Raw genomic sequence first — 27,646 nt, 5'->3', positions numbered from 1 at the left:
TTAACTTCAGTGGTAATGAATAGCAAAGCACGCAGGTATTGGAGCTGAAGCTCCAGGGCTCAAGAAACAGTTCTGAATGGATGCAACTTGGCAAATAAAAGGAACGTCTGCTTCCAAAGAGGCTGGGCCCCAACTCACCTGAAGAAAGTAGTATATGATACCCAGAGGCAGCATGACAATTGCAAAATAAGGTGTGGCCAGACAGATTATAAACAGAGTGCTGAAAATCCCCAACAAGCAGTTAATCCAGGAGCGAAATGACATGGGAATGCTCTCGTCCACAGTGAAAATGTCCTGCAGGGGGCAGAGAGGAGGGAGTTGACAAAAGAAATGAGAGTTGGTAGCATCATGCTGTACAACCTAGATTCATGAGTGGCCAGTTATGAACGAGAGTGGTTCAAAACCAAGCTGGAAACAAAGGTTTCACTTTTAGGTCTATCACTCTCACTTACAGTTATTTCTGCCATTATGATTATGATGATGATTATTATTACTACATTATTTCAAACAATCACTTTATGCAATGCTCACACACACTTTTTATGTTTTAATAGTATTTTATGATCTGTATTATATATATATATATATATATATATATATATATATATATATATATATATAAAATTAATTTTTTTACCAACAACCAAAACACAAACAGTGAAATCCCCCAGGTGGTGGTTGATACATTGGGTATACATAATCAATAATAACATATTCAAATCAACCATATGTACAATTTTATATATGTTAACACTCCTCCATCCACAAGGTTTATTTAACTTTTAACATTTTAATTGCCCCAAATTGTTCAAACCTACCCAAATAATTCAATATCTTCTCAAACCAATCCTCCTCTTTCTCACTGACCTTAAACCCTTTCATTCTGTGTATCTTCACAGTTATGATCTGTATTATGATCTGTATTATGTTTTATATATTTCACTTCTATAAACTGCTTGGGTGTTCCCTGAATGTAGAGTGGTTTACAAATTCTGAGATGGGACGGGGGGCATGAAATCCCAAAGTTCTTCTAAACTTCATTCAACCAGTGCCCTTTTCTTATGAACTTACTCAGGTTTTCTCATTTGAATTATCTCTCCTTAACTTAAACATTTTTCTCATTATTCTCCCTAACCTACAAACTGGTTTTGTTGTTTGAAGGTTCCATTGGTACAACCATAGGCACGCACCACACCTTTTCTTTGCATTATGAGCTTTCTGCACCCATTTCATACATCTCAATGTATAAGATAATGGAGACCTCTGTGTGCACCGTTAGACACTCAGGGCTGATCAGTGAATTGCGTTCTCTGATCAATGGAGGCCTGGTAGTAGGAAACTCTCCAAGTGGAGCAAGGCACACAGGAGTGGAGGTGGTGGAGGATGTAAATTGCAGCTGGATTGGGTCCAGTTTTTTATTTATACTTTTCAAATTTATACATTTCATTAGTTCTCCAATCAATTTAACATTTCAAAATTTGACTTCTTTCCCCCTCTTTCTGCGGTTCCTTAAATTTATTTTTTAATATATTCTCCATATCCAAATTCATTTAACTTGCTCATTTAATTATCTACTATAAGTATATACTCTTATAAAACTGCAGGTTATTACAATAATCCTGCTAATGTTTTTATCTGTTTACAATTTATCTGTAAAGATTCAATATTATGCTTTTAAAGTATTTTTGTTATTGATATCAGTATAAATAGTTCTTTACATAAGTAAGTCTCCAGAAAGGTTCTTGCAAACAACTTTACAATCTAAATTGATAATGGAAAAATCTACAGGGGCTGGCGGGGGGAGGGGGGAGAGATTATTTTCCCATTATCTTGGTCCTACTGATTAAAAAGAAACATTTTTTTAAACCACCCAATTTACTGAAAGCTGGCAGACATGTGTCATGGCTGGTGATGGGAAACAGACCAAAGTTACACGAATTATAGCCCAGGAAAACCTAACCATGAAAGGCACCCATCTTTTCTCTGCCTGTTAACTTCTTCATGTTTACATGATTTCAGCTTGAATCCCCCAACCCCGAACTTTCTGGTTAGCTTAAACCAGGACTGCAATGCTGAGGGTGCTATGCTGCTATAACAAGGGCAACTGGCAAGGGTGTCTGGAAACTACTTCTGCTACTGCACCTTGAAGGGATGGTCCAAACCAAGGGTGGTGCCAGTCTGGTGCCCTTCATATGTTGTTGGACTCAAGCTCCCATCATCCCTCACCATTGACTGTGTTGCCTAGGGCTGATGGAGCTGAGAGTCCAGTAACACCTCCAAACGGTTACACATCTGCAGTGAGTGCACATGCAGTTGTGCAAGGAAGGCTGGAAGCTAAGCCTGATAGAATCCCACAAGAATCTCAAAGCAGCTCTTCGTGCATCATCAGCATAGGCGCCCCCATTCCCAACACACTCTCAGCAAGTTATAGCTTGAGGCACTTGCCAATTACTCCTGGCCCAGTTAAGAACTTCGGCAACGATTTTTGAGCTCATACCTTGGCAAACCTGTTCACGATGCGGCCTGTTGGTGTTGTGTCAAAGAAGCTCATGGGCACACGCAGGATGTTGGACAGCAACCGCTCATGTAGGACCCGGGAGGCCCGGACAGCACCGTGGGCAGCAAGGAGGGCTGAGGTCAGCAGGAATAGAGCTAGAACAAAGATATCCATTGGTAAGGACCTGATGCGTAGGAAGATACTGGCATCAACAGCCTTAAGCCATTTGGTACTAGAGGACAGGGATAGGAACCTGTGGCCCCCCACATGCTTTTCCTGACAACAACTTCCATCATTTTAGATCATTGGTTATGTTGGATAGGGCTGGTGGGACATGACATTCTGTTCCATGACATCTGGTAGACCACAGGTTGTCCATCTCTGATCTAGGTGAATTATGGTGCAGTTCCATCTGCCTTGGTGTTGTGCCCTGATGATATCATCTCCATAGACCTCTAGTGGTGCCCTCTGCAAAATGCCACCCTGGATAGCTCCCCATGTGTTCCCAGTAATGGGTCTATTGCTTTCAGCTGTGGGTCCAAATTTCACAGGTCTTTGGACCTTGAAAACTGCTACCAGCTCAAGAACAGAGCTTCCTGCTCTCAAGTGGAAGCTGTGTCAGATGTTCTGCTTCTGAAAAACATTCAAAAACCGAAGCACTTACTTCCAGGTTTTCGGCGTTTGGGAGCCGATTTGTTTGTCAACTAACAGGGCACAGGGCAGTTCCTGGCCACTCTACATTTCTCGAGTGGTTCTGTTTTTCGGAGACTTACACTGGCCAGCACCCAATGTCCCATAGATTCCAATACGCAGGTCACGTTGAGAAGCTGGGTAGGTCTGGTTCGCGTACTTTGCAGCATCATTTGTCCACTCACTAAGCCACAGGTTGGAGCCAATCATGGCTACAGCTTGCCCTATGTAGGCAAGCAAGACCATTGTTGACAGGCACCAGCCAACAGCACGGAGGTATTGCAGATACATGCTGAACTTCACCTACAAGGCAGAGGATTGTTATCAGACACAGAGTGCCGTAGTGGGTGATCATTGTATGCACTCTAAAATAGCAGCCCTTGAAAACCTCTTACGTTCCAGCATATGCTATGGCATATGACTCAGTTAACCAGAAAATAAGCAGGAACAGTCCAGTAGTCAGTACAGTGGTGCCCCGCAAGACAAATGCCTCGCAAGACGAAAAACTCGCTAGACGAAAGGGTTTTCCGTTTTCGCATTGCTTCGCTAGACGAATTTCCCTATGGGCTTGCTTCGCAAGACGAAAACGTCTTGCGCTTTTTTTTTAAAGCCGCTTGAAGAGGCGCAGTTGCGACGGACCGTGCTTCGCAAGACGAAAAACATCGCAAGACGAAAAGACTCGCGGAACAAATTCTTTTCGTCTTGCGAGGCACCACTGTATATAAGGACAGAAAGACTGAACTGTTCCTTGGAGGGACATGGCGCAATAATGGACACTGCAAAGGCTCTTAAAATTGAGCGGTAGGTTAACAGGAAAGAAAGAATTTAACAAAACCCAAAATAGAGGGCACTATTGTATTCTCATTTTTTATTTTTCTGTTCGAACCGCCTGGGGATCTTCGGACGAAGGGTGGTGTACAAATTAATTAATTTATCAATCAAAGCAGCATTACTACACCTTTTCCTTGGGGGTAATGGAATGAGGAGTCCTTCAACTAACCTCCTGCAAGGAGGTCATTCTCTGTTCCCCATTTAGCTCTGGGACAGGGTCTCCACAGCCCTCCTCCCTTCCATCCCTTTGAGACCCTCACTTGTCCTAATTATGAGGCAGGAGAACATTTTGACCCCTCCCTCTCACCTTGCCGGTTTCCATGGCCTCCTTGTCAATCAGCCTCTGTCCTTTTATCTCAGTCACTGGCTTCTTCTCCTTCAACTTCATTCGCTGTGACATCGTGAGCGACTTGTGACTGCTGTTACTAAGGCTAACACAGGAGAACAATGATGAGGGACAGAGATTCTATCGTCCTTCCCCGTATGCTCTGGGCACTGTGCTGCCCTGCCTGCCATTTTGTTTTTCTAAAGTATTTATACCTTGCCTTTTAGCCAAAAGGGGTCTCAGAACAGTTTACAAAAATCAGTTCTAGGGCGGTTCCTGCCCTCAGGGTGACAATCTAAAAATACACGACACATGAAACCTGTTGTCTGGTGACTGGTGCTGCAACCCTTTATGAATCTAAGAGCACATTAGGATGACCCAACATCCCAGTTCATCGTTTTGCCCTGTATCACCCAATTTGGTTTTTCATCAGAGGTGGCTGAGATCAAGGATTCTGGAATGAAGCTGAAAGTCTGAGTATGCCCAATGAGAAAAACATCACAGAACTTTGGAATCAAGGCAGCTGAGGGTGAAACTCAGCAAAGTATCAGCTATGCCAAGTCCAGAGAACCTGTGCCCACCCACCCCAGATGTTGTTACAGTATACCTCCTGAATGGGAGTGACAACATCTGGAGGGCCACAGGCTTCCCATTCTTGAGCTACACAGAGACAAAACCGTTCTGATCCCAGGCCCTGCAAGCCCTAGGAGGATGTTGATTGGGCAAGTGTGTGAAAGATGTGGTGGTGCTGAGCGAGTTTTTTAGCCATGTGAGGAAAGATACTAGGATCATAGACGAGACTCTAGTAAGGAATCAACACTTGCCTAGGACTTCTGGTTTTGAGGGGGCCCCTTTGGTCCCCACCTACCCCAACCCTAAGGCCTTGCTCAATAGCCTTAAATAAATTCCAAATGAAAGAAAGGAAAGGGAGATATTAAAAAGACAGGGAGAAAGATGGGGAGAATAGGAAGGCAAATTAGCAAATAAAGTGGCTGTGAGTTCATAGGAGGCCTAACCTGCGGATGAAGTCCTTTTGGTGGACACTGGCCTCACTCTTCTGGGACATGGTCACCACATCAGTTGGTACCTCCTCAGCTCCAGGTTCAGTGTCCCCATCCAGTTCTAGGTCCTCTTCCATCCCCACTAAAAAAAAAGTCAAGACCATGGCATGATACTCAGGAAGGAGGCAAGTTCAGGAAGAATTAAGTCTGAAGGTCACTATATCAGGTCATTATCTTAGGTGGATCCTGCCCCACCTGCCCCACAAGAGTTGTCTCGTTGCTGTTCAAAATGGAGTTTTGATACATGGAAGTTACAAATCATATTTATGACACCACCTTACTGTGACTCACTCCAGAACAAGATGCATACTGGACAGTCACTTCGATCAGTGTCCCTCAACCCTGTATACAAGGCGTGAGGAACCTCTGGGCCACAGGCCAATCTTAACCTGCCAGTGGTACCACCTTGGACCTCAAGGCCATTTTCTCAAAACCATGCCCACCTGTCAATCAGCTGGCATTGCTCTGATGGGCAGCTGCAGGTGAAGTGCATGCAGCCAACAGCAACAGAACCAGTTCCCCAAAGGAAAGTTGGCATGCGCAATCAATGCAACAGGATTTAGGAGAGTTAAATCCTGCTCCATGTGTCAGGATTCAGTTCAACTCTCTTCCTAATCAGGAAAGGGTTTACACTGAAATCCCTGCTAGAGGGGAGAAACCTTAGTTGTGGTAGACGTTGCAATGCAAACCGCCTCCCTGATTATGCTACTAAATCAAATATGTTTTCTTCTGTTTCAGCAGCACCTTGCTTTATTGTGAAGTCAGGCGACAGGTGAGGAGCCCAGCTCAGCTGTCAAATTTGGCTTAAAAGGCCAATCCTGATAAGGTTCCCCTACCCCTGCTGTATAATGTAATGCTTTCTTACCTGTAGCTTCCTCTTCAGGAATGTTTTCCTGCTGGTTTCCATATGTGTTGAGCAGCTGAGCAAATGCTTTACCATTAGCCAGTAAGGTGCTGTAAGAACCCTGTTCGGAAACAGTTCCAGCCACCAGCACCACAATGTCATCCACTTGGGCCAGGAAGCTTAAGCTATGAGTCACCAGGATCCGGGTCTGTGGCACAAACCAGCATATCACAATTAAGGAGGTAGTATCAAGAAGATGTATGGGATGCGGTTGGCGCTGTGGGTTAAGCCACAGAGCCTAGGACTTGCTGATCAGAAGGTCGGCGGTTCAAATCCCCGCGACGGGGTGAGCTCCCGTTGCTCGGTCCCTGCTCCTGCCAACCTAGCAGTTTGAAAGCACTTCAAAGTGCAAGTAGATAAACAGGTACCATTGCAGCGGGAAGGTAAATGCCGTTTCCATGCGCTGCTCTGGTTCGCCAGAAGCGGCTTAGTCATGCTGGCCACATGACCCAGAAGCTGTACGCCGGCTCCCTTGGCCAATAAAGTGAGATGAGCACCACAACCCCAGAGTCGGTCACGACTGGACCTAATGGTCAGGGGTCCCTTTACCTTTATCAAGAAGATGGCACCCCAGCCACTCTGTACCCTGGACCTATGACATTATATCAGGAAGGCTTCTACAAGAACACTGTGGACTCACCTGTCTCTCCTTTACAAAAAGCCCACTTCGCTAACTTAAACTAACCCTCCTGAATCCTCCTCCTGCAAGCTTTGAAAAAAACAAATGCTATATCTATTTCCCCATCGAAATGGCCACTCCTCCTTCAAACACAGGCACTAGAAACCCCTCCCAGCAGCTACAATTTCTAGGACGCAGCTCCAGCCTGAAGAGAAGCAGCTGAGCTTCCAGCCTGAAGAGAAGCAGCTGACTCTCCAAGCCAACTGGAACATGCCAGCCCCTACAAAACCATTGCAACCAACCTAAGCCACTAGGTAGAGCAGCTTATTGAGGAGATCTCCGCCAACTCCTTTTCCTTGGACTCTAATGACAGCCTGCTACCTCACATCTGCTCCTGACCACATCAACCCCCTGTTGCTGCCTTTCTGCCAGGTTCTGACTCTACACATGCCTCTGGCCTTTGGATAGTCATCTGCATGAACTCCAGACTACCTACGATCGCATCTATTGCCTTCGATCCAGTGTTTGACCTCCACTCCATCTGTGGCCACATCTGTTTCCCTTCAGATCCTTGAACACCTCTACCTGAACAGGACCCACTCTTGGAGCTAGGTTAGGTCCCGACATTTGGCTTTCATGCATCTTAATATTGCTGTATGTTGAATTTCTAATCCTCTTTATTTAGCATTGTTTGCTTGTTTTAACTTAGCCTTCTGCTAGCTGCCTCAGTTTTCTAAGAACACACTGAAAGGCAGCGTCACAAAACAGAAGCAAACACCAAATCCAGCTGATGCAGTTGATTAAATTTACTGTTTCAAGTAATATGGACCTCAATCCCAAAGAGGGTGGAGCTCTACACTCTTTACCAGGGACAAAGCAAGCTTCCATCTATAGAAAACAGTCACAGACCATTTGGAGTCAGTGACTTCTTTTGGAGCCAACTTTCAGTTACCTGAATCAGTAACGCTTGTCTCCCACACTGGCTAGATTTTTGTTCGCTTTTTTGTTCGCTTTGGAAGAAAGGTGGAGTATCAGTCTTGTAGCACTAACAAACAAAACATTTCTCCATCTGCTCTTCACAAAACAGGGTCTGCAGGGCAGGCAAGAGCTCACCTTATGCTGCAGCAGCCCCTGTGGCCCCAACACTTGGTCAAAAATGTGTCGTCCGACATGGGAATCAACAGCCGACAGGGGGTCATCCAGCAAGTAAATGTCTGCGTTGTTGTATACAGCTCTGGCCAGGCTGACACGCTGCTTCTGGCCTCCACTAAGGTTAATGCCCTGCAGAAGAAAGCAGCCAAGCTAGGATCTCTGAGCTTTCTCTATGGTTCAGTGTGTGGCAACAACTTGAGCTCTGATTACTTGAGGCAGAAGCAGCCCTCTCCAATGGATTTGGCTTGGTCAGCCTTGACTGATGAAGATGGTCCTGCTGAAACTCACACCACATGACAGTGAATACTATAATACTCTACAACAATTCAGCATTTTCCCGTAATCATCCATCCAATCAAATGCCCTTTCAGGACTTCTCCTACCCTTATGCACTCTCCCAATAACAATTCTCCTGCCCTCCCTTAGTCCTGCACAGCTGCCTACATTAACACTTGCTCTTCCCACACCTCATACTGATGTCCAAAGATAACCAAATATGATCAGTGTTAACTCTCAATGACAGTCATAGAAAAGTAGAATTTCAGAGTTGGAAGGGACCCTAGTCCAATTCCACTCAATGCAGGAATATGCAGCTGTCTCATATGGGGATCAAACCTGCAAACATGGCGTTATCAGCACCACACTCCAACCAAGTGAGCTATCCACTGGACCTCTTAAGAATCTCCATGGAAAGTTTTTGTAGTTCAGAACAGAGTTGGATGTTTTTGTTTTCCTCCAGGCTCTCAATGGGCCATGAAAGAAAAACACAGCTACATGTGGCCACAAGAGCACTAGTAACCATTACTATTTGGCTAGGAACTTTTGTAGATTTCTTTGCAAGGCTGGACCATCACCCACAGCATCCCTTGTTCCTGCATATATCAGAGTCCTCTCCCTCCCTGTTCTACTTGCTCCTTCGCCCCAGATTGCCACCTGCCCCTTCTGCCATTAAGCCCAAGGTTGGCACCTTCTCTCCAATCTCAGTAAGGTCTCCTCCTGGCAGCAGCTGCAGGTCTGGGAGAAGAGCACAAGCATCTATGACCTGTTGGTATCGGGCCTCATCGAAGGGTGACCCAAAAAGGATGTTGTCCTTCAGTGTGGCATTCTGGATCCATGCTTGCTGAGACACATAGGCTATGGAGCCCTGAAGAAGCAAGAGGAAGAGGAGGAGACATCTGTCTAGTCAATAGTACTTGGGAAAATCAGTGAATTGGAGATTAGCTTCTCTGGGGCTTCTTACCAGAGCCGCCACCTCCTCTCACCTGAACATTGATATGTCCTTTAATGTTCTCCATCTCTCCCAACATGGCTGACACCAGCGAGGATTTGCCTGATCCCACAGGTCCTACAATGGCCAACAGGTGCCCATTTGGAATTTTCAAGTTTATGCTGCAGGAGAAAAGTAGCACATGGAAGAAGCATGTATACGGAAGTGGACTGGTCTTTGGGGCCAGGAAGGAACCATCCCGATTGAGATAAACTCTATCAGAACATTCTCATTATCGTTCAAGGCCTGGTTTACCTTTCCCAACAGGCAAGTGGGTAAGAAAGGACCCCCCTCCCCGCTTACAACTTTAATGCAAAGGATCACAGACATATCCCTAAATCCCCTCCCCACAAACATACAAAATTGGTCTGGTATATGGTGACTTACTCTCTAATGGTGGCATCTGAATTTTGTTCCCAGGCAAAGGAGGCCTCAGAGAAAGTCACAGCACAGCCTAGAGGAGAAAGAAAAGGTAGCATTATCATCAAGGACAGTGTAGGAACGATTCCGGCCCCAACACAGAACACAAGTCACACCTGACTTCTTACGCATTTTTACCAGCCTTCTACATTTGCTTCAGAACTCTGCCTATGACCTCCAAACCCTAACCTTCAATTACCAGGGCTCGGTTCATGACATATGGCCGAAGTGTTCAGGTCTTCACTGCCCAGGTAGCGCTCCAGCCGTTCAGTAGATACATTGACCTGTAAGGTGTAGAGGCAAAGTCAGGCATGCCAGGCAGTGATTGGGGTACCAGCACACCTGCAGAATCCAATTCTGATGCCTGTGCCCACTTTAAACATTTTTAGAGCTATGATCAGCACCAACTGATTAGTTTTGGGAGCTTCTCTTTCAATTTCCCTCAATGCCTCTGACATGGGGTTATGCTGAAGCATTATGGGAAATTAAAACTGCAGCACCCAGACTCAGCAATCCAGCGATGATCAGAGTGTTGCCAGTCATGGCTACCTCCCTTGCCAGGTAAGACTGCCTGGGGGCACTTTGCCAAAGACCTTCTTAAAGCTGGGGCATGGAGTAGCTTGGTGCTTTCTGGTGCTCCATGGCTTGTTGAGAGAGACATTTGCCATACAGACTGATCAGGAGTCTATGATATGCAACCCAAAGCTAAGGGAGCCCCAGTGCCATTTGCACAACCCAGGACCCAACCATCTCTTTCTACAAACAGGGAGTGAACACCAAAACTGGGGTCAGGCTCCCCCTCCCACCTCAGTTACAGGATATATGTCCCTCGCCAGCCTACTCACCTGTACCAGGGAGGACAATGTCAATGGCAGGAAGCCCAGAGGGAAGCGCAGGACGTTGAACAGAGAGATAGAAGTGAAGGCTTTCTGCGCATCCAAAACATTGTTTTCATCAACCATCACATACACAGCAAATGTTACCACAGAGACCTAAGGAAGGAGAGTCAGGGGGTGAGGGGCATCTTTTACATTGCAAGGAATGAGCAAAAGGAACAAAAATAGTGTGCTGTCTTACTATGAAAGGAGCACAGGCAAAGAGGAAGATGGAGACGGATTGCAGGTAGGCAAAGCGCAGCAGCCGCTTCAGCTCCTGTGCCCGGATACCTCTGACTCGTTTCTCAAATGATGGCTCCCAGGCAAACAGCTTCAGGATCTGAAAGGATGCTTCTGGTCAGATATGGGGGCTCAGTTCAACAGAGCTTTCTATCCAGGGAAAGCAGGAGCAGGGCTCCATCCTACCATGTCTCATTTCCAGCACAAGCCCCTTCCCGACGCACACATTGCAGGCAAAGGCTAAGCAGGCACTTTGGGAAGGCATCTGGCAGAGATCAGAGGCAACACTCCCAGTTATCCTCTGCCTTATCTGCAATTAAAACTCCACTTACCAAGTAGTAAGCCTAACTGAAATCAAATGGACTTAATTATCAGTAGACGTGGCTAGGATTGTGCTGCAAACAATGCAAGGTCAGACTAAAAAAAAAATCCATTGATGTTTCCATCAGTACAGCCAACTCATCACTGTGTTGGAGCAATCTGGTCTCTGCTACTCACCTTGATGCCGCTGAGAATTTCATTCATTATTTTCATGCGCTCATCCTTGTGCTTCATGTTCTTCACCTGCGCAAAGAAGTAAGTTGCAAAGAGGGAGTTGATCATTGTTCTAGCCCCACATAATATGTTGCCCAGGGACAAGTCATTTGTGCTTTGTCTCTGACAGTTAGAGGCACCACATTGCCATAGTTTTGCCCTTAATTCTCCAACAGATCTCTGAAAGTGAAGCTGGGGGGTTGATGCTGTGCCCTATAAGACTTATTCTACAGAGGTCTACAGTGCTCAGTAATATATACAGTGGTACCTCAGGTTACATATGCTTCAGGTTACAGACTCCGCTAACCCAGAAATAGTACCTCGGGTTAAGAACTTTGCTTCAGGATGAGAACAGAAATTGTGCTCTGGTGGCGCAGCAGCAGCAGGAGGCCCCATTAGCTAAAGTGGTGCTTCAGGTTAAGAACAGTTTCAGGTTAAGTACGGACCTCAGGAACGAATCAAGTACTTAACCCGAGGTACCACTGTAGGGGTGTGTGTGTGTGTGTGTGTGTGTGTGTGTGTGTATACACACACACACACACACATTGTTTCTTTTTTTCAAGTTGAGTTTTCTACAGATTACAATGCTCAGTCTTGTTCTAAGCTCTGAGACATCTACATTAAACTGGGATAATCAGACTTCAGGATTTTGAATAAATGAACTGTACAGACTATTGTACAGACTACAGGGATGCGGGTGGCGATGTGGGTAAAACCTCAGTGCCTCGGGCTTGCCTATCTCATGGTCGGCGGTTCGAATCCCCGCGGCGGGGTGAGCTGCCGTCTTCGGTCCCAGCTCCTGCCCACCTAGCAGTCCAAAAGCACCCCTAAGTGCAAGTAGATAAATAGGTACCGCTTTATAGCGGGAAGGTAAACGGCGTTTCTGTGTGCTGCGCTGGTGCTGGCTCGCCAGAGCAGCTTCGTCACGCTGGCCACGTGACCCGGAAGTGTCTCCAGACAGCGCTGGCCCCCGGCCTCTTAAGTGAGATGGGCGCACAACCCTAGAGTCGGACACAACTGGCCCGTACGGGCAGGGGTACCTTTACCTTTACCTTTTACAGACTATTTTTAATAGGCTGCTTTTAATAGAATGAAATCTAATCACTGAAGCCCAGTGCAAAAAATTACACAGGGCAGTTACATTCAAAATTCAAGGTTAGCATTTGGAGCACACGCTTGGCCTAAGAATTTGTCCTCTGTAGCAGAACTGACCTCACAGCCCTTTCAAACAAAAAGGCACTGCTAGTTCCCCACCTACCCAGGATATTCCTTCCCTCACCTGGATGGCTCTGGCCTTCGTGACCAGCACAGCATTGATGGGGATAAGCAGGACCATGACAGCAATCCCAGCAAGCACAGAGGGGCCGAGCTCCAGCCACAGAAACACTATAGACAGCACAATCTGCAGGGGAGCCGACCACAACTGGTGCATCATGTTTGTGAAGTCCATGAAACGCTGGGCATCTGCGGACATCAGATTCACTGTCTCGCCCACCGTGGATTCCTTCCGTGTGGCATTGGAAACAGTAAGGGCCTGAAAGTAGATACAACAGTGGCTGTAAAAACTAGGGGTACCAGATAATGCCATAGCCATTAGGGACCAGGGCACAAAGCACTCAGGATGAGCAAATCTGTCAGCGACTTCCTGTCTCTGTTTCTCACTTTTCCAATCTTCACTTTAGTCCTCCACATCGGTTTGCAATTTTTAAAATAAAATCCATGAAAACCCATCAGCATTTTAGTATGAATTTCTCCTAATATACCCATTTGCATGCAAACTTGCCTAATGTACACATCTCTGCAAAGCTGTTTCCCCAAATATAATGCATCTGTGTGTGCTATTACCACTTATATATGCATTTTGTGCACACTTTATCCCAGTGCATGCATTTCTGTATGCATTCCTTGGCTGGGTAACTGCACTGCAAATAAATCAATGAAGTGTGAATGTCAAAGGATCCTTCCATCCCAAGATCCAGGGGAAAGCAGTCCAAGTTGATTGGTCAGTACTAAGGAGAGCAGCCCCCACAAAAGGCGAAGGACCCAGCTGACCTTCTTGTAGATGGCAGCCATAAGAGCAGTGCGTACGAGCATGCCCAGTTCAAAGCAGAGTTGGAAATACTGCTGTAGGCAGATGGATTGCACCAGTGCGGTCAGAAACAGCAGCACTGCATAGAGGTAGCCATGCCAAAGATAGGCATTTGGGTCTGACACAAAGGAGATCATCAGCCTGCGAGAGAAAATAATGATGAGCATCTCCCTAAATTTGACTCAGACTTGCACAAACCACACCCCAATAACACGCCCGCCTCCCACAAGCCCTAAGCATCAGCCTCTTGTTCTTCCACACACAGGCTACAGGCTCCTCCTCAACCAGGCTCATGTAATGCAACCATAGGTCACATGTGGACAACTCACAGGCCACATGCAACCTTTGTGGCTCTCTCCTGAACACCTCCATGTCTCCAGTGGACAATTTTAGTATACATGTCCACTCAGAAATAAGTCCCATTGTGCTCAGTGGGACTTATGCCCAGTCACAGCTAAGTATATATATGATAGCAGCCTTAGGGATATATCTCAATTAAGTCTAAAACATAATTCATCATTATTCCTCAATGCAGAGACCAAACTGTTCTTCCCTGGAGCAAACTCTGCTACTTATCCCCTACAATGGACAACTAATATGAGACAACTAAAATGGGACCACAGTATAAAACCTGGACCTGGGAAAATCATTTTTCAGATCCAAACTCTGACTTTCTCTCAGAATGTTCATCTATAAAAGCCATCTTAATGCACCATCTTACAGCAGAAGCACAAGGAAATTGTTTTAGTTGCACCTGGAATCTTCAGGCACATAGTTTGTGCCTTTAAAACGGTGAGAATGTTTTAAGGAATTTATCAGCGTGTGGATGGTCCAGACCGTATACAGTGGTACCTCGGGTTAAGTACTTAATTCATTCTGGAGGTCCATACTTAACCCAAAACTGTTCTTAACCTGAAGCACCACTTTAGCTAATGGGGCCTCCTGCTGCAGCTGCGCCGCCGGAGCATGATTTCTGTTCTCAACCTGAAGCAAAGTTCTTAACCTGAAGCACTATTTCTGGGTTAGCGGAGTATGTAACCTGAAGCGTATGTAACCTGAAGCGTCTGTATCCTGAGGTACCACTGTATATCGATTTCCAGCCAGTGTCAAGATCTTCCTGCATCAGAAGCTTATTTAAACCCCATCGCCCACCATCCAGGGCACCAGGAAAACTCAGAATTAAAAAGTGGAGCTAGGAGGACTCACTTCAGTAGCTGAGGGCTCACAAACACCAGGAGGTCTTGCACTACCTTGAGTGCCACTGATTTCATAAGGTTCCCAGCAAAGGTTCGGAATATAGAAGCCATCAGCCAGCTCTTCGCGTAGTCACCAGGAGAGTCTTTCTTGTCTGCCTCCTTCTTGCCTTTTTCCTTTTTCTCTTCCTAAATTCAGAGCAGGGTTTAGGTCTGGCAGGCATCAAGCAGCCCCCAACTCTCAGGGTGGGGCAACTGCCACATAAAGCCAGCCACCTTATTTATTTATTAAGATTTATTAATTTGATAAATTTGTATCCCACTTTACTTCCCAAAGGAGCCCCAGGGTGACAAACAAAAAGTTATAAACTATAGAAGAATATTTTGAACCTCTTAAAAAGAATTCCAATACAGATGCAGACTGGGAAAGTTATTAATTTAGAAGGCTCCTCAAGAAGATGGTCTTCAATAGATGCCAAAAAAACAGCACCTGTCTAATTTTCAAGGGGAGCAGGGTTCAAAGGATAGGGACCACAATACTAAATGTCCGATTCCTAAGTTGTGCAAAACGGAGCTTCTGTTATATGCAGAAGCCCCCCCCCACTTGTAAAGCACAGTGATATTGCCACCGGACCCCCCCAAAGCTCTAAGCTGCAGTGGGCTTGGGGATCCTAAGTGTAAGATTTCCTCCCATTCAGCCCAGCATTTGGATCTGAAATGTAAGCCCCACTCTCTCTCCCAGCAGCAGTAGTTACCAAAACCAATGCATCCTGACTCTGGGCTTTGCTCAAGCCATTCATTTGCTGGTCAGTAGCTGCTGAATGAAGTTTCCTCTTCCGTTGCCGGATCTCCAGTTTCCGCTGAGCATTTTTTATTCCAGCTGTCATGTTCTTCTCAAGCGAGCCTAAAATTTTCCCCGTCTTATGTTCTTCCTTCAAGTCCCAGAGGTCATCAATTTCTAGTGGCTTGCGATAGCCCTTGAGCACCATCCTGAAAGGTACAGCAGATTTACTCAGGTGCTCAAAACCCTTGCTGCTCTTCACCCCGCTAATTTGTTGCTTTGACCATGCTCAGGCACAACAGTGAAATGAGCCCAGTATCCAAGGGTTGGGGCTTTGGGGGAAGTGAGAGGCTGCCAGCTCCCCATCAGTTGGCACTTGTTGAACAGAATGAAGAATTCCAAAAGGCTAGACCCTCTAATTAGACACACCAGAGGAAATAAAAGACTTAAATAGGAGCTTGGTTTAAAACACTACATTGCAGTACGGCATTTCTCACCATGCAAATATTTCAGATCCAGAGCCCTAGTGATTAGAACTCTGTGGTCTTAACCCCTTCATATACTAACTAGCACTGTTAGGTTTGACTGCAAATCTCCCACATGCACAACAGGAGGAGAGCAGGGAGAAGTCCTGTTTCATAAGCAGAAATCCTTGCACTAATGGGACAGATTAGTTGACCCTAACCCTAACCTTTATTCTCCTAGATGTAATACACTTATCTTTCCCACTCAGATTTGCATACCTGCTGTACCACTGGAAAGTGAGGAAGCTTAGGAAAGAGGCCACAATTTCTGGGTTCTGAAAAACACGGGAGGCAGAATGTCTAGGTGAAAAATTCAGGTAACAATAGTGTGACTAACTTGGCTGTCACTTTTGAAACAAAGCCTTCAAGACACAAATGCAAATGTTCCTTTTGAGACCACTCCCACCAAACAGTGCATCAGGCAGCCAGGTGTGGCCTACGAAACCCAGCTTCCTGGTGAGCAGATGTGTGGAAACGTTCCCTATCCCATCAAGCCCACTCCGAGAACCTATACAAAGTGGGGATACCATGCAGAATACCAATGGCTGTTCCTGTCCCAAAAGTTATCCTACAAGTCTAGACCATGCAGCTGAAGACACTCACTTTCTTTGCAGCTTCCTTCATTTCGGGGGCAACGTCGGAAACAATAGAGGTGAAGAACAAAATAAGTTGAAGCCCGTAGGAGACAAGGAAGAAGCTAAAACGTGGCACATCAGTGATGGAGCCCTGCAAGAGAAGAAAGCAAATGGGAGATACTAGTGGAAGTAAACAAAATGTGGAGCTGAACTCACTTCTTCCCAAGCAGTTAGGGCTAAAGTCCGTGCACCAGGACAACTCCTTCCTGCAGCTTTTTGGCCTTTCTTCCTACTTCCCCCTGCCTCAGGACTGTCCTGAGAAATAGGGTGGGTGAACCACAGCAGACAGGCTTGCAGAGCTGAATGACCCCAGAGGTGGCTTTGCTGGGGCCACCTCAACCTTTGCCATCCTGGGTTGCCTAGTTTTTCATAGACTTCTTGTGTTTCTGACCTGTATTGCTTGCCGGATGAGAGTCTGGAGCTGAAATACACCACAGAGCACAGAAAGGAGGAGGAAGATGAAGAGAGTCCCCGAGTCTCTGCGGACGGTGAAGCGGCGGCTGTCATGGATCAGCAGAACGAGCAACTGCAGTAGCAAAAAAGAGCCAAGAGTTTGCAAGACTGGGTTGGTTTCAGGGTTAGGAAATGGAGGGAGGTGTGATGTAAACTCATGGCACCAGGCTGGACATCAAACTTGATAAGGAAGAGGAACCTGAGATCCACCTTCTTAGCTAGCTGAACATGCTCACTTGAGACAAGCTCAAAATATGGCTTGTGACTTCTAGTCGAGCTTCCAGAATGAGATCTGGAAACCGACTGATGTATTACGGTAATTATGAAATAAGAGAACGGCCTTTGCCTTCATAATTCTAAATTTGTATAATGCTAAAAAAATCTACCTCCACTTCCTAGCTCAGATCAGATCAGCTAGCCAGGGTGTAATTAAAGGTGACAAACTAAATCAGTGCTGTGCTAGAAGCTGTATGATTTTCAACTGTATTTTTATTGCTTCTTTTATTTATTAAGATACGGCTTTTGATGACAGAATTCAAATTACAATAAAATATAAGAAATAGAAGCAGCAATAAAAATACACACGTGTGTGTGTGTGTGTGTGTGTGTGTGTATATATATATATATATGCTTTCGTAGATTTTCACGGGTACAGGAATGTAGGTTTTGGTGTCTTCGGGTGTCTTCCCGTGTAAGAGTTGGGGTGTCTAGGCGACGTTTCGACGAGGTCTCACTCGTCATCTTCAGGCTGGTGCTTTCGGCTTCTTGTTACTGGAACAGAGCAGGATCTCAGTGTTTGAGTTCCTATAAATACTGTTGAGGGGGTGTGGTGTATAGCCTCCAACGTTCTGGGCAGAGAGGAAGTTCCCAGGTTAGTGTGCCTTTTCTTCTTTTGTTCCTTAATTACTTGAGGGATATCTTGAGTGATTTCTTGAGTGATATTCTGAGTACCACTTAGGTGGGTCATTAAGTGTGGATTAGTTGCTAAAGCTTTCGTGTCTTGACCTCTTGAGCTTGTGAAGAGTTTTTCTGAGAAGATGGCTGTACTGCACTTAGTTGTGCTCTGGCTTGGCTTCGTGTATAGGGGCGAGCTGTGGTTTTGTGCCCTGTGCCAGCCAGATCTGTGTAGGGATTGCAGGGGGGTGCAGCATCCGGAGGTGCCACTATGGTTTGGCTACTGGATGGTGTCTGTAATTTATCTGTGGAGAGGGTCTGGGTTTGGGTCTGGTGTGGTTGATTGGTGATGGCGTTCTGTGTGCCTCTGGTTCTGGTGTCGGTTTTTGTGGGGAGGGCTAATTTCCAGATGTCTGGCAGGCGGGACGTGTCGTCACGCTTGTTCATGTTGTGAGGGTGTTTCTCTATCTCGATGGCTTCCATGATTATTCTCTTGTGGTGATGTTCCATGTTAAAGAGCAATTTGGAATCTGCAAAATTAATTTCGTGTCCTGTTTCTTTCATGTGTTGGAAAAGAGAGGAAGTTTTTTCTTCTTTTTTTGACGGCATTCTTGTGTTCTGCGATACGTGCATTTATTCGTCTGTTTGTTTGTCCAATGTACGTGGCTGGGCAGACTTTGCAGGGTCTATGAAATACCCTGCAAAGTCTGCCCAGCCACGTACATTGGACAAACAAACAGACGAATAAATGCACGTATCGCAGAACACAAGAATGCCGTCAAAAAAGAAGAAAAAACTTCCTCTCTTTTCCAACACATGAAAGAAACAGGACACGAAATTAATTTTGCAGATTCCAAATTGCTCTTTAACATGGAACATCACCACAAGAGAATAATCATGGAAGCCATCGAGATAGAGAAACACCCTCACAACATGAACAAGCGTGACGACACGTCCCGCCTGCCAGACATCTGGAAATTAGCCCTCCCCACAAAAACCGACACCAGAACCAGAGGCACACAGAACGCCATCACCAATCAACCACACCAGACCCAAACCCAGACCCTCTCCACAGATAAATTACAGACACCATCCAGTAGCCAAACCATAGTGGCACCTCCGGATGCTGCACCCCCCTGCAATCCCTACACAGATCTGGCTGGCACAGGGCACAAAACCACAGCTCGCCCCTATACACGAAGCCAAGCCAGAGCACAACTAAGTGCAGTACAGCCATCTTCTCAGAAAAACTCTTCACAAGCTCAAGAGGTCAAGACACGAAAGCTTTAGCAACTAATCCACACTTAATGACCCACCTAAGGGGTACTCAGAATATCACTCAAGAAATCACTCAAGATATCCCTCAAGTAATTAAGGAACAAAAGAAGAAAAGGCACACTAACCTGGGAACTTCCTCTCTGCCCAGAACGTTGGAGGCTATACACCACACCCCCTCAACAGTATTTATAGGAACTCAAACACTGAGATCCTGCTCTGTTCCAGTAACAAGAAGCCGAAAGCACCAGCCTGAAGATGACGAGTGAGACCTCGTCGAAACGTCGCCTAGACACCCCAACTCTTACACGGGAAGACACCCGAAGACACCAAAACCTACATATATATATATATATATATATATATATATATATATATATATATATATATGAAGGGGTATTGGGCAGGTGTGAATCTGATTGGGTTGCCAGTTCTGGTTGCTGTTTTTAACCCTTTCTCCCTGTAGTATTTTCCTGATAAATGCTGCCTCATCTCAAATCTGCTATTTGCCCCACAGAAGAAAATATACAGGTGCCCATCTTCAGGGACATACCAAATAAGATGTAACCTGAGGTGTATGATGCACCTTGGGGTAGCAGGTTGCCATTGAAGGGACAATGTGAAAGGGATCTACCCTCGTGGAGAAGCACTTTGAGAGTAATATGAGGGTGATGGACAAATTTTGTTCATTGAATATTTCTACTAATATTATCCCACTGTTTTTATTATATTTTAAACTACCCAGCGGACTTGGGCCAATGGGCAGCCACTATTGTTGTTTTCTCATATGCGGCTTAATGCTCCTTGTTAGTTGGTTCTTTTCATGGTGTACTTGGGAAATATGGGAGTTTGTTGATGGGGAATTAGTGTGGGGTCACTTTTTATTATGTTCTAGTGTCTGCTTTTTATGTTGTGGTATAAGGTTTGGGTTAATAAATAAATAAATTTATTATTATCCTAAATCTCCCTTAAAAAAGAAAAAGCCGTTTCAGGCAGCTGCTTTAAAGATCGGAGAAGATCAGAGTGCTGGCATTGGGGGGGGGGATTTGATTTTTCTTCCTTGTTTTTTCTCTAATGTAACCCCCTCCCTTCAAAATACTATTCTGGGTCTCATCAGGACTTGTATTAGCACACAGCCCAATGGAAACAGAAGGCTGAAACTGGAGTTGGCAACTCTGTGGTGAAAAAAAAACTTGTTCTCTATAAAGGACATTTTCATTCCAGACCAGGACATGGTTTGATGAAGGAGAGCTCTCACCCAACTAATGAAGTAGAGTGCTGGATTCAAGTACTGGACAATTGGGTTTCGACTAACAGGGGTTGGGTGCGGGAGGTTTCCGAGGTCTTCGGCAACAGTGAAAAACACTTCAGCAAGGGCCATCAGTAAGAGCAGCGCAGCCAGCACCTGGCAAAGGAAGAGCAGACGTGTCAGATTGCTACCTGCAACGTTCTAGGAGAATAAGGTTGCAAGGAGCTTCTAAACCCATCATGGAGAAGCTACATATGCAGGGCAAAGCCACATTCCACAGCACAAGTGACCCAGGAGCACTGCTGTGCATCACACCCTCCGTCAAGTAAAAATCAAGTGTATTGATATACCCCTTTCCTGCAAGGAATGCACTCAAAGTGGGTTCAAAACACATAAAAATCCCTGTGTTATTTATAATATAATTATATTTATATGTTTGTTAGTTTTGATTGGGTATTCCTTTTTATAACAATCACAGTGCAAACTACATCAACAGTAAATACACTACAGTACTTGATTCCTAACAATTCTGTATATACTAAACACCACCACTATCGCGACGGCATTACATAAGCAAGACATGGTTCAAACGCTTCTGGCCAAAGGACACTTAAGTTCATCTGACCCTCCGGCTTTCCTGCTCTTTCCACCCACATTTCCCAGTTAGAACAGATCCCTACTTCAATTAAACCCTTTCAGGGTTTCTCACATCACCACCATTCACCTCCCAGAGAACCGCTTTGCCCTTTGATCTGAATGCCCTTTGCTTCCACCCTGCTACTAACTCCGGGGCACACCTTTCTCTCCCACCTGTTTAATAAGGTAAACTCTTGTGACAGATGATTTCTTCATCCTGGATGTGCAGATGTGGAGAAGCTGCACTGGGCCAAAGAGCCAGAGGAAGCCCAGGGGGATCCAGACCAGAACAGTCTGTTCAAAGCAGAGTGGCAGGTCGGCATCATTCCGGTCCAGGAAAGAAGAGTTCTGGAGGCATCAAAAAAAAAAAAAGGCATATGCCAACACTTGCTAAAATCTTTAGCCCACATGTACTACCTGACATAGTTTCACATGTATCCATGCCCCACACCACTATGCGTTGCACCAGGGATGGAGAGCCTGTGGTACTCAAGATGTTGATGGAGTCCAACTCTCATCCGCCCCAACCATCATGGCCAATGGTTGAGGATGATGGGAGCTGCAACACTGTGGTGGTGGTGCCTTACATCTCTGTTCCAAGTTCCACTGTGGATCTACACAGACAATTAGCATGTAAACATTGACAGCAATTGCCACAATTCCAATACCACAGCACCTGCCATGAACTCATTACAATGCTATAACATCTTCCAAAGATTTGCTGTATTTGCCCAATGCATCATAACACAACCCCAGGATAACTGATTTCCACCTCCAGTCTCCACTGCTGTTCTGAGGGTGTTCTTGTTCCATTGATTTACAACCACCCTTACTCATCCTTATGCTAACTCATTCAGTATGACTCACCTGCAATCAAGCCAGTTAGTGATGCTTTGTGTTAGAATCCAGTGACATTTTCAAGTGGGCAAAAGTCAATGTTTGTATTCACCATAACACAGCACTGGTGTTTACTACCAGCATGTAATTGCGTTGAACCTTTGTTGCACATGCTATCTAATAAGAGCAGTTATCAATTAGAGATACCCTGGTGGGATATCTATATGGTTTATGATGTACATGTTGTGTGAGCTAACATTGCTGATACTGTGTTTAACTCTCAAACTGATTGGACATCCTTTCTTCCCCTTAATTCAATATTTACCATTATTTCTGCAGAACAAAACTGGATTTCGTTTTTACTACACTGGGATCAAAACAGCTGTAGAAAAATCTGTTTCTTACAGCGCAATGATTGCAGCCCACATTCCCTTTAAAGAAACTTCAGCATGCAGCTTGGTTGAGCAGTTTTAATGGAGCAAATATAATTATTAAGTATTTTTGCAAGACTCTTTAGGGCTTGTATTTGTAAAGAACTTTTGAGTTAATTGTTAAATGGGGGAAACAGCTAACGAATCTACAGTGGAGAGAGCACCACAACAACACACCCCCATGATATACATGCAAAATGATGTGACAGTGTCCCACTGGAGGCAAAGCCAGTAATGACCCCACTGCTGCCAGCCCCCAGGGCATCCCTCTAGGAAGAGGACTGAGTCCTTTTATGTGACACACAAGCACCATTTTGGAGCAGAACACACACACACACAGGGCAATGGTGGACCTTGGTGTCTCAAATTTCAGTGGCACCCTGTGGGACACCAAAATCCGGCACTCTCACCTACCATTGGACATAATAGTGGACTGTGCTCCCCTGGAGCTGATAAAACCCCATGCTATACAAGTAATGATGCGCTGTAATTGGGTGCTCTGCTGTGACAATATGGGCAGGGTGGTTGTTGTCATTGTTGGGGGAGTGCCTGTTTTTTGTTTTAAATTAAAACCTCCCACTGAAATCTATGAAAATAAATTCCTTCTACAAGGGTCAGGACGGTGTAAAGTTGCACTGCTACTAGGGGCAAAACCATGATCTGGAGTAGAGAATATGTATCCTCTTCCTGTGTCACCCACACAACTCCTCACTGTTTCAGTTGCGCTGCAGACACCCAATTGCCAATGAAACTACATCAGTGGAATATTTTGACGCCGTTATCAGTCATGTGTTATGTCATGTGACTCATCTAGTCCAGTATTGTCTACTTGGACTGGCAGTGGTTCTTCCAGATTTCAAGCAGGTACCAATGGGCTTTTGATGTTTGCCCTGACAGTTTGAAGTAATTGCTGGAGACGTCACGATTTCAGAAACACAAAATCTCGTTTTATTGGAGGCACCGGGAGAGTCCTGCCTGTTATGTATGAAACAGACTCTTGGCATGAACAGAATCAGGGGAAATCCCAACATCCTTCACTGCAAAGGAAAAGTTAGTGTTGTACTCTACTTGCCAAGAGGACCACTAGTAGCTAAGGACGTAAAGAGACAGTGATTTCCACCCTGCCCTGCCTTTGTTGTAATCACCACTGTTTCCATTCTGCTACAGTTCAGTTATAACCTAAGTTAATTTGTTTTGCTATCTGCTACAGCCGAAACTAACATAATGAATTATGTAACCGATTTCAATGCATTTTAATGAAAGGGAAACCTCAAAAACATAATTATGCATGTAATATTCATGGACTTAAATAAACAACAGCTGATACCATTTGTATTTGCATGGTTACTGTTCCTGATCTTGGGTGAACAAACAAATTGTGGCAATTTCTGCTCCCATTTCTGTTTCTGGTGGAACGCCCTGAGATCCCTACAAGCAGTAGATGAGACAACAACTCTCAAACAAAGGCAGCTGCACTCTGATCAGCTTAGTCAGCTTCACTCATGAGCTCTTGTTTAGCCATTTAAATCTCCTGGTGCCCAGGACTTCTCCATCAGTGACAAGGAAACAGATCTGGGCAATTCACTAGAAAACCAGTACCTGACAGGGTGGCGCAACAATTTTAATTTACTTCACAGGGATGTGGAGTGATCTCGATCACGCAAAGGACTGGAGACTCCTCAAGTCAACAGCTAACCTACATGGTCATAATTATGTAGTACCAAAAGCCCTGGGAGCATACCCCTTCAGAATGGAGCAGGAGAGGACCTGAACCAAGTGAAATGTTCTCTGGGAAGCTAACACATCAAGGAGAGACTTAGCCTATGGGCCCTTTGCCTACGATGGACATCTTGTCAACTCTAGAATTTGTTGTGGGCACCACACACACACACAACACAGCACAACCAGTACTGTTGGCTACAAGATCATGATTCTTTCAGATTTAATTTCAGCTGAGGGAGAAGTGGAGGAAGAGACCCACATTCAGAACTCCAGTGATAGATTTCATGAACAGGAAAGTGGTTTTTTTACATATGGAATGAAGCACTTGATCCCCCCAGTTGCATTCTGCTATACTATGTGGCATGCCCAATAATGTAGATCACCTGTGCCCCCATCTTCCGTTTCTGTGTGAGATTAAAGAACCCTCCTATTTTCTCTACAGTGAATCATTTGAGTCAGAGTTACAAGTGAAACGATCATGATTGTATCATACATGGAGTGTTAACATCTCCACTAATGCTTTGGAGCCTTCCTGCCCTCTAAGACACTACAGTGGTACCTCGGGTTACATATGCTTCAGGTTACAGACTCCACTAACCCAGAAATAGTACCTCGGGTTAAGAACTTTGCTTCAGGATGAGAACAGAAATCGTGCTTCAGCGGCACAGCGGCAGCAGGATGCCCCATTAGCTAAAGTGGGGCTTCAGATTAAGAACAGTTTCAGGTTAAGAACGGACCTCCAGAACAAATTAAGTACTTAACCCGCGGTACCACTGTATTATTACAAAGGTGACCCCTCCATTTGCATAGGGGTTATATTCCAGGCCCTCACATGTATAAGTGAAATTGTGTAACATGGGGAGAACCTGCTAAAAAGCCTCCAAATGCCTGTTTCTCCCTGCTAAGAGTTGTATAATTCTTTATCTGCCTGACGTCTGATGGGAGAGTGCTCCACAGGGGAAGGTGCCACCGCTGAGGAGGCCCTCTGCCTGGGAAAGGTCTCCTCACAAGCCACGAGGACTGTCCAGCTCTCTCCCATCTTCCAGTGCTCAGTGCACCCACTGGAGCAGTAAGCAATACAAAGATGATGTATCTGTTCGTTGTAAAACCCCCGACTCGCTACGTTCAGACTGCAGGCTTTGCTTTTACTAAGCGTGCACACAGAACTAACACACCACTGCTGTCCCAACTCTCAAAGTAAACAGCTCTAACAGAGGCGTTTAGCCATCCTCCCGCAATTCAGGACATTCCACTGCACTCTGGCCTTTAGATTTACAGTGGGACATCCCTGCCAGAAGCTGAGCTACCATCTACTCCGGGAGAAACTGCCACTCACCCAGAAAACTGAGCCACAGTACTGCTCCAAGGCTGCTGCCATGGCAAGGCACTTCTTCCTCCTGCCTTTGTCCGACCTCTCTATCAGCCAGAGAGGCTGAGCAGGATGAAAGTCTCACAGGTTCAACGGAGGGGCGTTGGGCACAGCCTCTCAACAACAGATCATTAATCGTTAACTCCTGGTGTGCAGTCAGCCCCATGGATCAAATTCATGAACCTTGGATGGCATAGGCAGAGGAGCTGCCTGGGTATGGCCAGAGACACAGCAGGAGAGGTGGTGGCATGGATTCTGGTGGGCAGCAACATGTGCTGTCTTGGATGAGATCCCTCAAGTTGACTCACCACTAGTCTAAGACCCACTCCCCAGTGGTGATAAAGTTGAATAATGCCTGGGAAGAAAGCGTGGGAAGACAACCATCACCCCTTTTCCACACCAGGGAATTTCGTATGCTACTCTCCACCTCAGCGGATTTCCAGGACAGTCTCGGTCTGATTCTGCCCCATTGTTCTTCTGCATCATGATTTCTGTGGGCAAGGGGTTTCTGAAAGTATGCAGCAGAGTCTTCCCCATTCCAGCAGCTAGGTATCCCCATTGTGTAATCCTACACAGCCAGTCAAGCGTCACAGAGTGTTCTAGTGTCCCATCAGATTGGTACTGCACTGGGGGATCCATAGATCTCAACTGGGAAGTACTGAATCACAAAAAGTGGTCTGAGAGTGAGCAAACCAGGTTGGAGGGGGGCCGGGAACTATGAAAATACTACTCGGGATGAAAGACAAAAACTGGACCTGTCCCTAGCTACCAGCAGTAGTACTGACCTCATTGTGTCCCCCCCCCCTTGCCCAAAGTGCTCCTGAAACGAACTAAAAAAAGCCAAGAGAGATTCTGCTGTCTCATTCCTTATACAATCAATAAACCCAGAACCGACTGTGATTCATAGTCCTGACTAAAGGGTCCAATGTCCACAGAACAAGCAATTTAAATCCCTCGTGGTTAATTATTAGATAGTTAATCAAATCTCATCATATTATAAACAATGTCCCTATCTGGATGGCAGCTGTCTGTTAAAATTCAGGAGCACACAATACAACCTTAGGAAATGGGAAGTGAAGACCACCTTTCCACAATGGACAACTTTATAACTCCCAATTCTGCCTTACGCTGAGACACAGGGAAGGGCCAATGTGTGGTTCTACCACAGGGTGAAATAATTCCTTTCCTACAAATTGGTGTTAATGGTAGGCTGTTGCAACGGTGTTCCCCTTTCTCAGGGTACTTTTATTTGTAAAGGTGGAGGGGGGCAGAGTTGAATTTCATAGATCAGTGCAGAAACACAGGTTCTCAGAATTCACATCTACTTTGCTCCTTCTGTAGTCCTGCTGTTGTAAAGTAAGCCTAAGCTCATGGTTTGTCTTGCTTCAGACATGGGCCCAGGCTTAGCTTGAAGCAGCAGGCCCAGAGGAGCAATCACAGTCTCTCCTCCTCTGTATGCCAGAGCATTTGTGCCAAGTCATGATTTGGCTTAGCTTTACTTGTGAGTCATTGTGTGAGATCCACAATGGCCTTTAGCAGCAGAAACCACATGACTATCTCTTACACAATCTCTGAATCTCTAAACTCCCCTTACCAGAGTCAGATAAAGCATCAAACATTTTCTGAACTTCTCTGAACTTCTGCTCCTCCTCAAGATACTGATTATTCTGGAAGGTTAACTTACCTGAGGAGCTGCCCTGCTTGTCATGAAGCTATGCAAATAGAGGCAAATGCCATAAGGGCAAGAAAATGATGCCCTTATGGCAACCTTGCAGCCTGGCTACTGTAGTCCATGTGTTGATAAACGTGAGGTTGGATTACTGCAATGTGCTCTGTGTGGGGCTTCCCTTGGCCTCGTTCCTCCTGAACCCTTATATCCCAGCTCAGTCACTAAGATCATTTGCAGGAGCGTCGTTGGTCATTCCCCAAATTGGTGGAAATCTGACAATAAGCATCCAAGCCTTTAGCGTCATCAGTCCAGCACTGTGGAATGTTCTGCCAATAAGGATTAACAGGTTCATGCAGGAAATCAAGAATACAGCTTTCCGTAAAAGTTACCTCATTGCTGATTTTAACTTTTCAATATGGTTTTCGTTGTATGGTTTTATGTGTAATTGTTGCAAACCACTCTGGCATTTTTATG

The 27,646-nt window shown here is 45.4% G+C and overlaps 1 protein-coding gene across 1 annotated transcript in view; it reads right to left on the bottom strand.

Moving 5' to 3' along the window:
- Nucleotides 1-25,646, bottom strand: part of ABCC2 (ATP binding cassette subfamily C member 2) — a 34,052-nt gene extending 8,406 nt beyond the window's left edge. The window contains exons 1-24 of the mRNA XM_083505177.1: nt 25,471-25,646; nt 21,319-21,492; nt 20,518-20,664; nt 17,029-17,163; nt 16,606-16,728; nt 16,222-16,277; nt 15,453-15,687; nt 14,711-14,886; nt 13,468-13,645; nt 12,695-12,949; nt 11,380-11,445; nt 10,844-10,981; nt 10,612-10,758; nt 9,966-10,050; nt 9,734-9,800; nt 9,342-9,468; nt 9,047-9,223; nt 8,041-8,208; nt 6,270-6,456; nt 5,360-5,486; nt 4,326-4,449; nt 3,271-3,490; nt 2,498-2,652; nt 139-294 (exon numbers count right to left, since the gene is read on the bottom strand). Of these exons, the coding sequence (XP_083361303.1) occupies nt 139-294; nt 2,498-2,652; nt 3,271-3,490; nt 4,326-4,449; nt 5,360-5,486; nt 6,270-6,456; nt 8,041-8,208; nt 9,047-9,223; nt 9,342-9,468; nt 9,734-9,800; nt 9,966-10,050; nt 10,612-10,758; nt 10,844-10,981; nt 11,380-11,445; nt 12,695-12,949; nt 13,468-13,645; nt 14,711-14,886; nt 15,453-15,687; nt 16,222-16,277; nt 16,606-16,728; nt 17,029-17,163; nt 20,518-20,664; nt 21,319-21,492; nt 25,471-25,512 (3,465 nt within the window). The 5' untranslated portion in view covers nt 25,513-25,646. The remainder of the gene's footprint in view (nt 1-138; nt 295-2,497; nt 2,653-3,270; nt 3,491-4,325; nt 4,450-5,359; nt 5,487-6,269; nt 6,457-8,040; nt 8,209-9,046; nt 9,224-9,341; nt 9,469-9,733; nt 9,801-9,965; nt 10,051-10,611; nt 10,759-10,843; nt 10,982-11,379; nt 11,446-12,694; nt 12,950-13,467; nt 13,646-14,710; nt 14,887-15,452; nt 15,688-16,221; nt 16,278-16,605; nt 16,729-17,028; nt 17,164-20,517; nt 20,665-21,318; nt 21,493-25,470) is intronic.
- Nucleotides 25,647-27,646: the final 2,000 nt, after the last annotated feature.

This window comes from Podarcis liolepis (genome assembly GCF_965112155.1).
Source record: "Podarcis liolepis genome assembly, chromosome: 5".
Lineage (NCBI taxonomy): Eukaryota > Metazoa > Chordata > Lepidosauria > Squamata > Lacertidae > Podarcis > Podarcis liolepis.
Note: the sequence above shows the minus strand (reverse complement) of the source record. Positions and strands in the feature narration are given on the sequence as shown.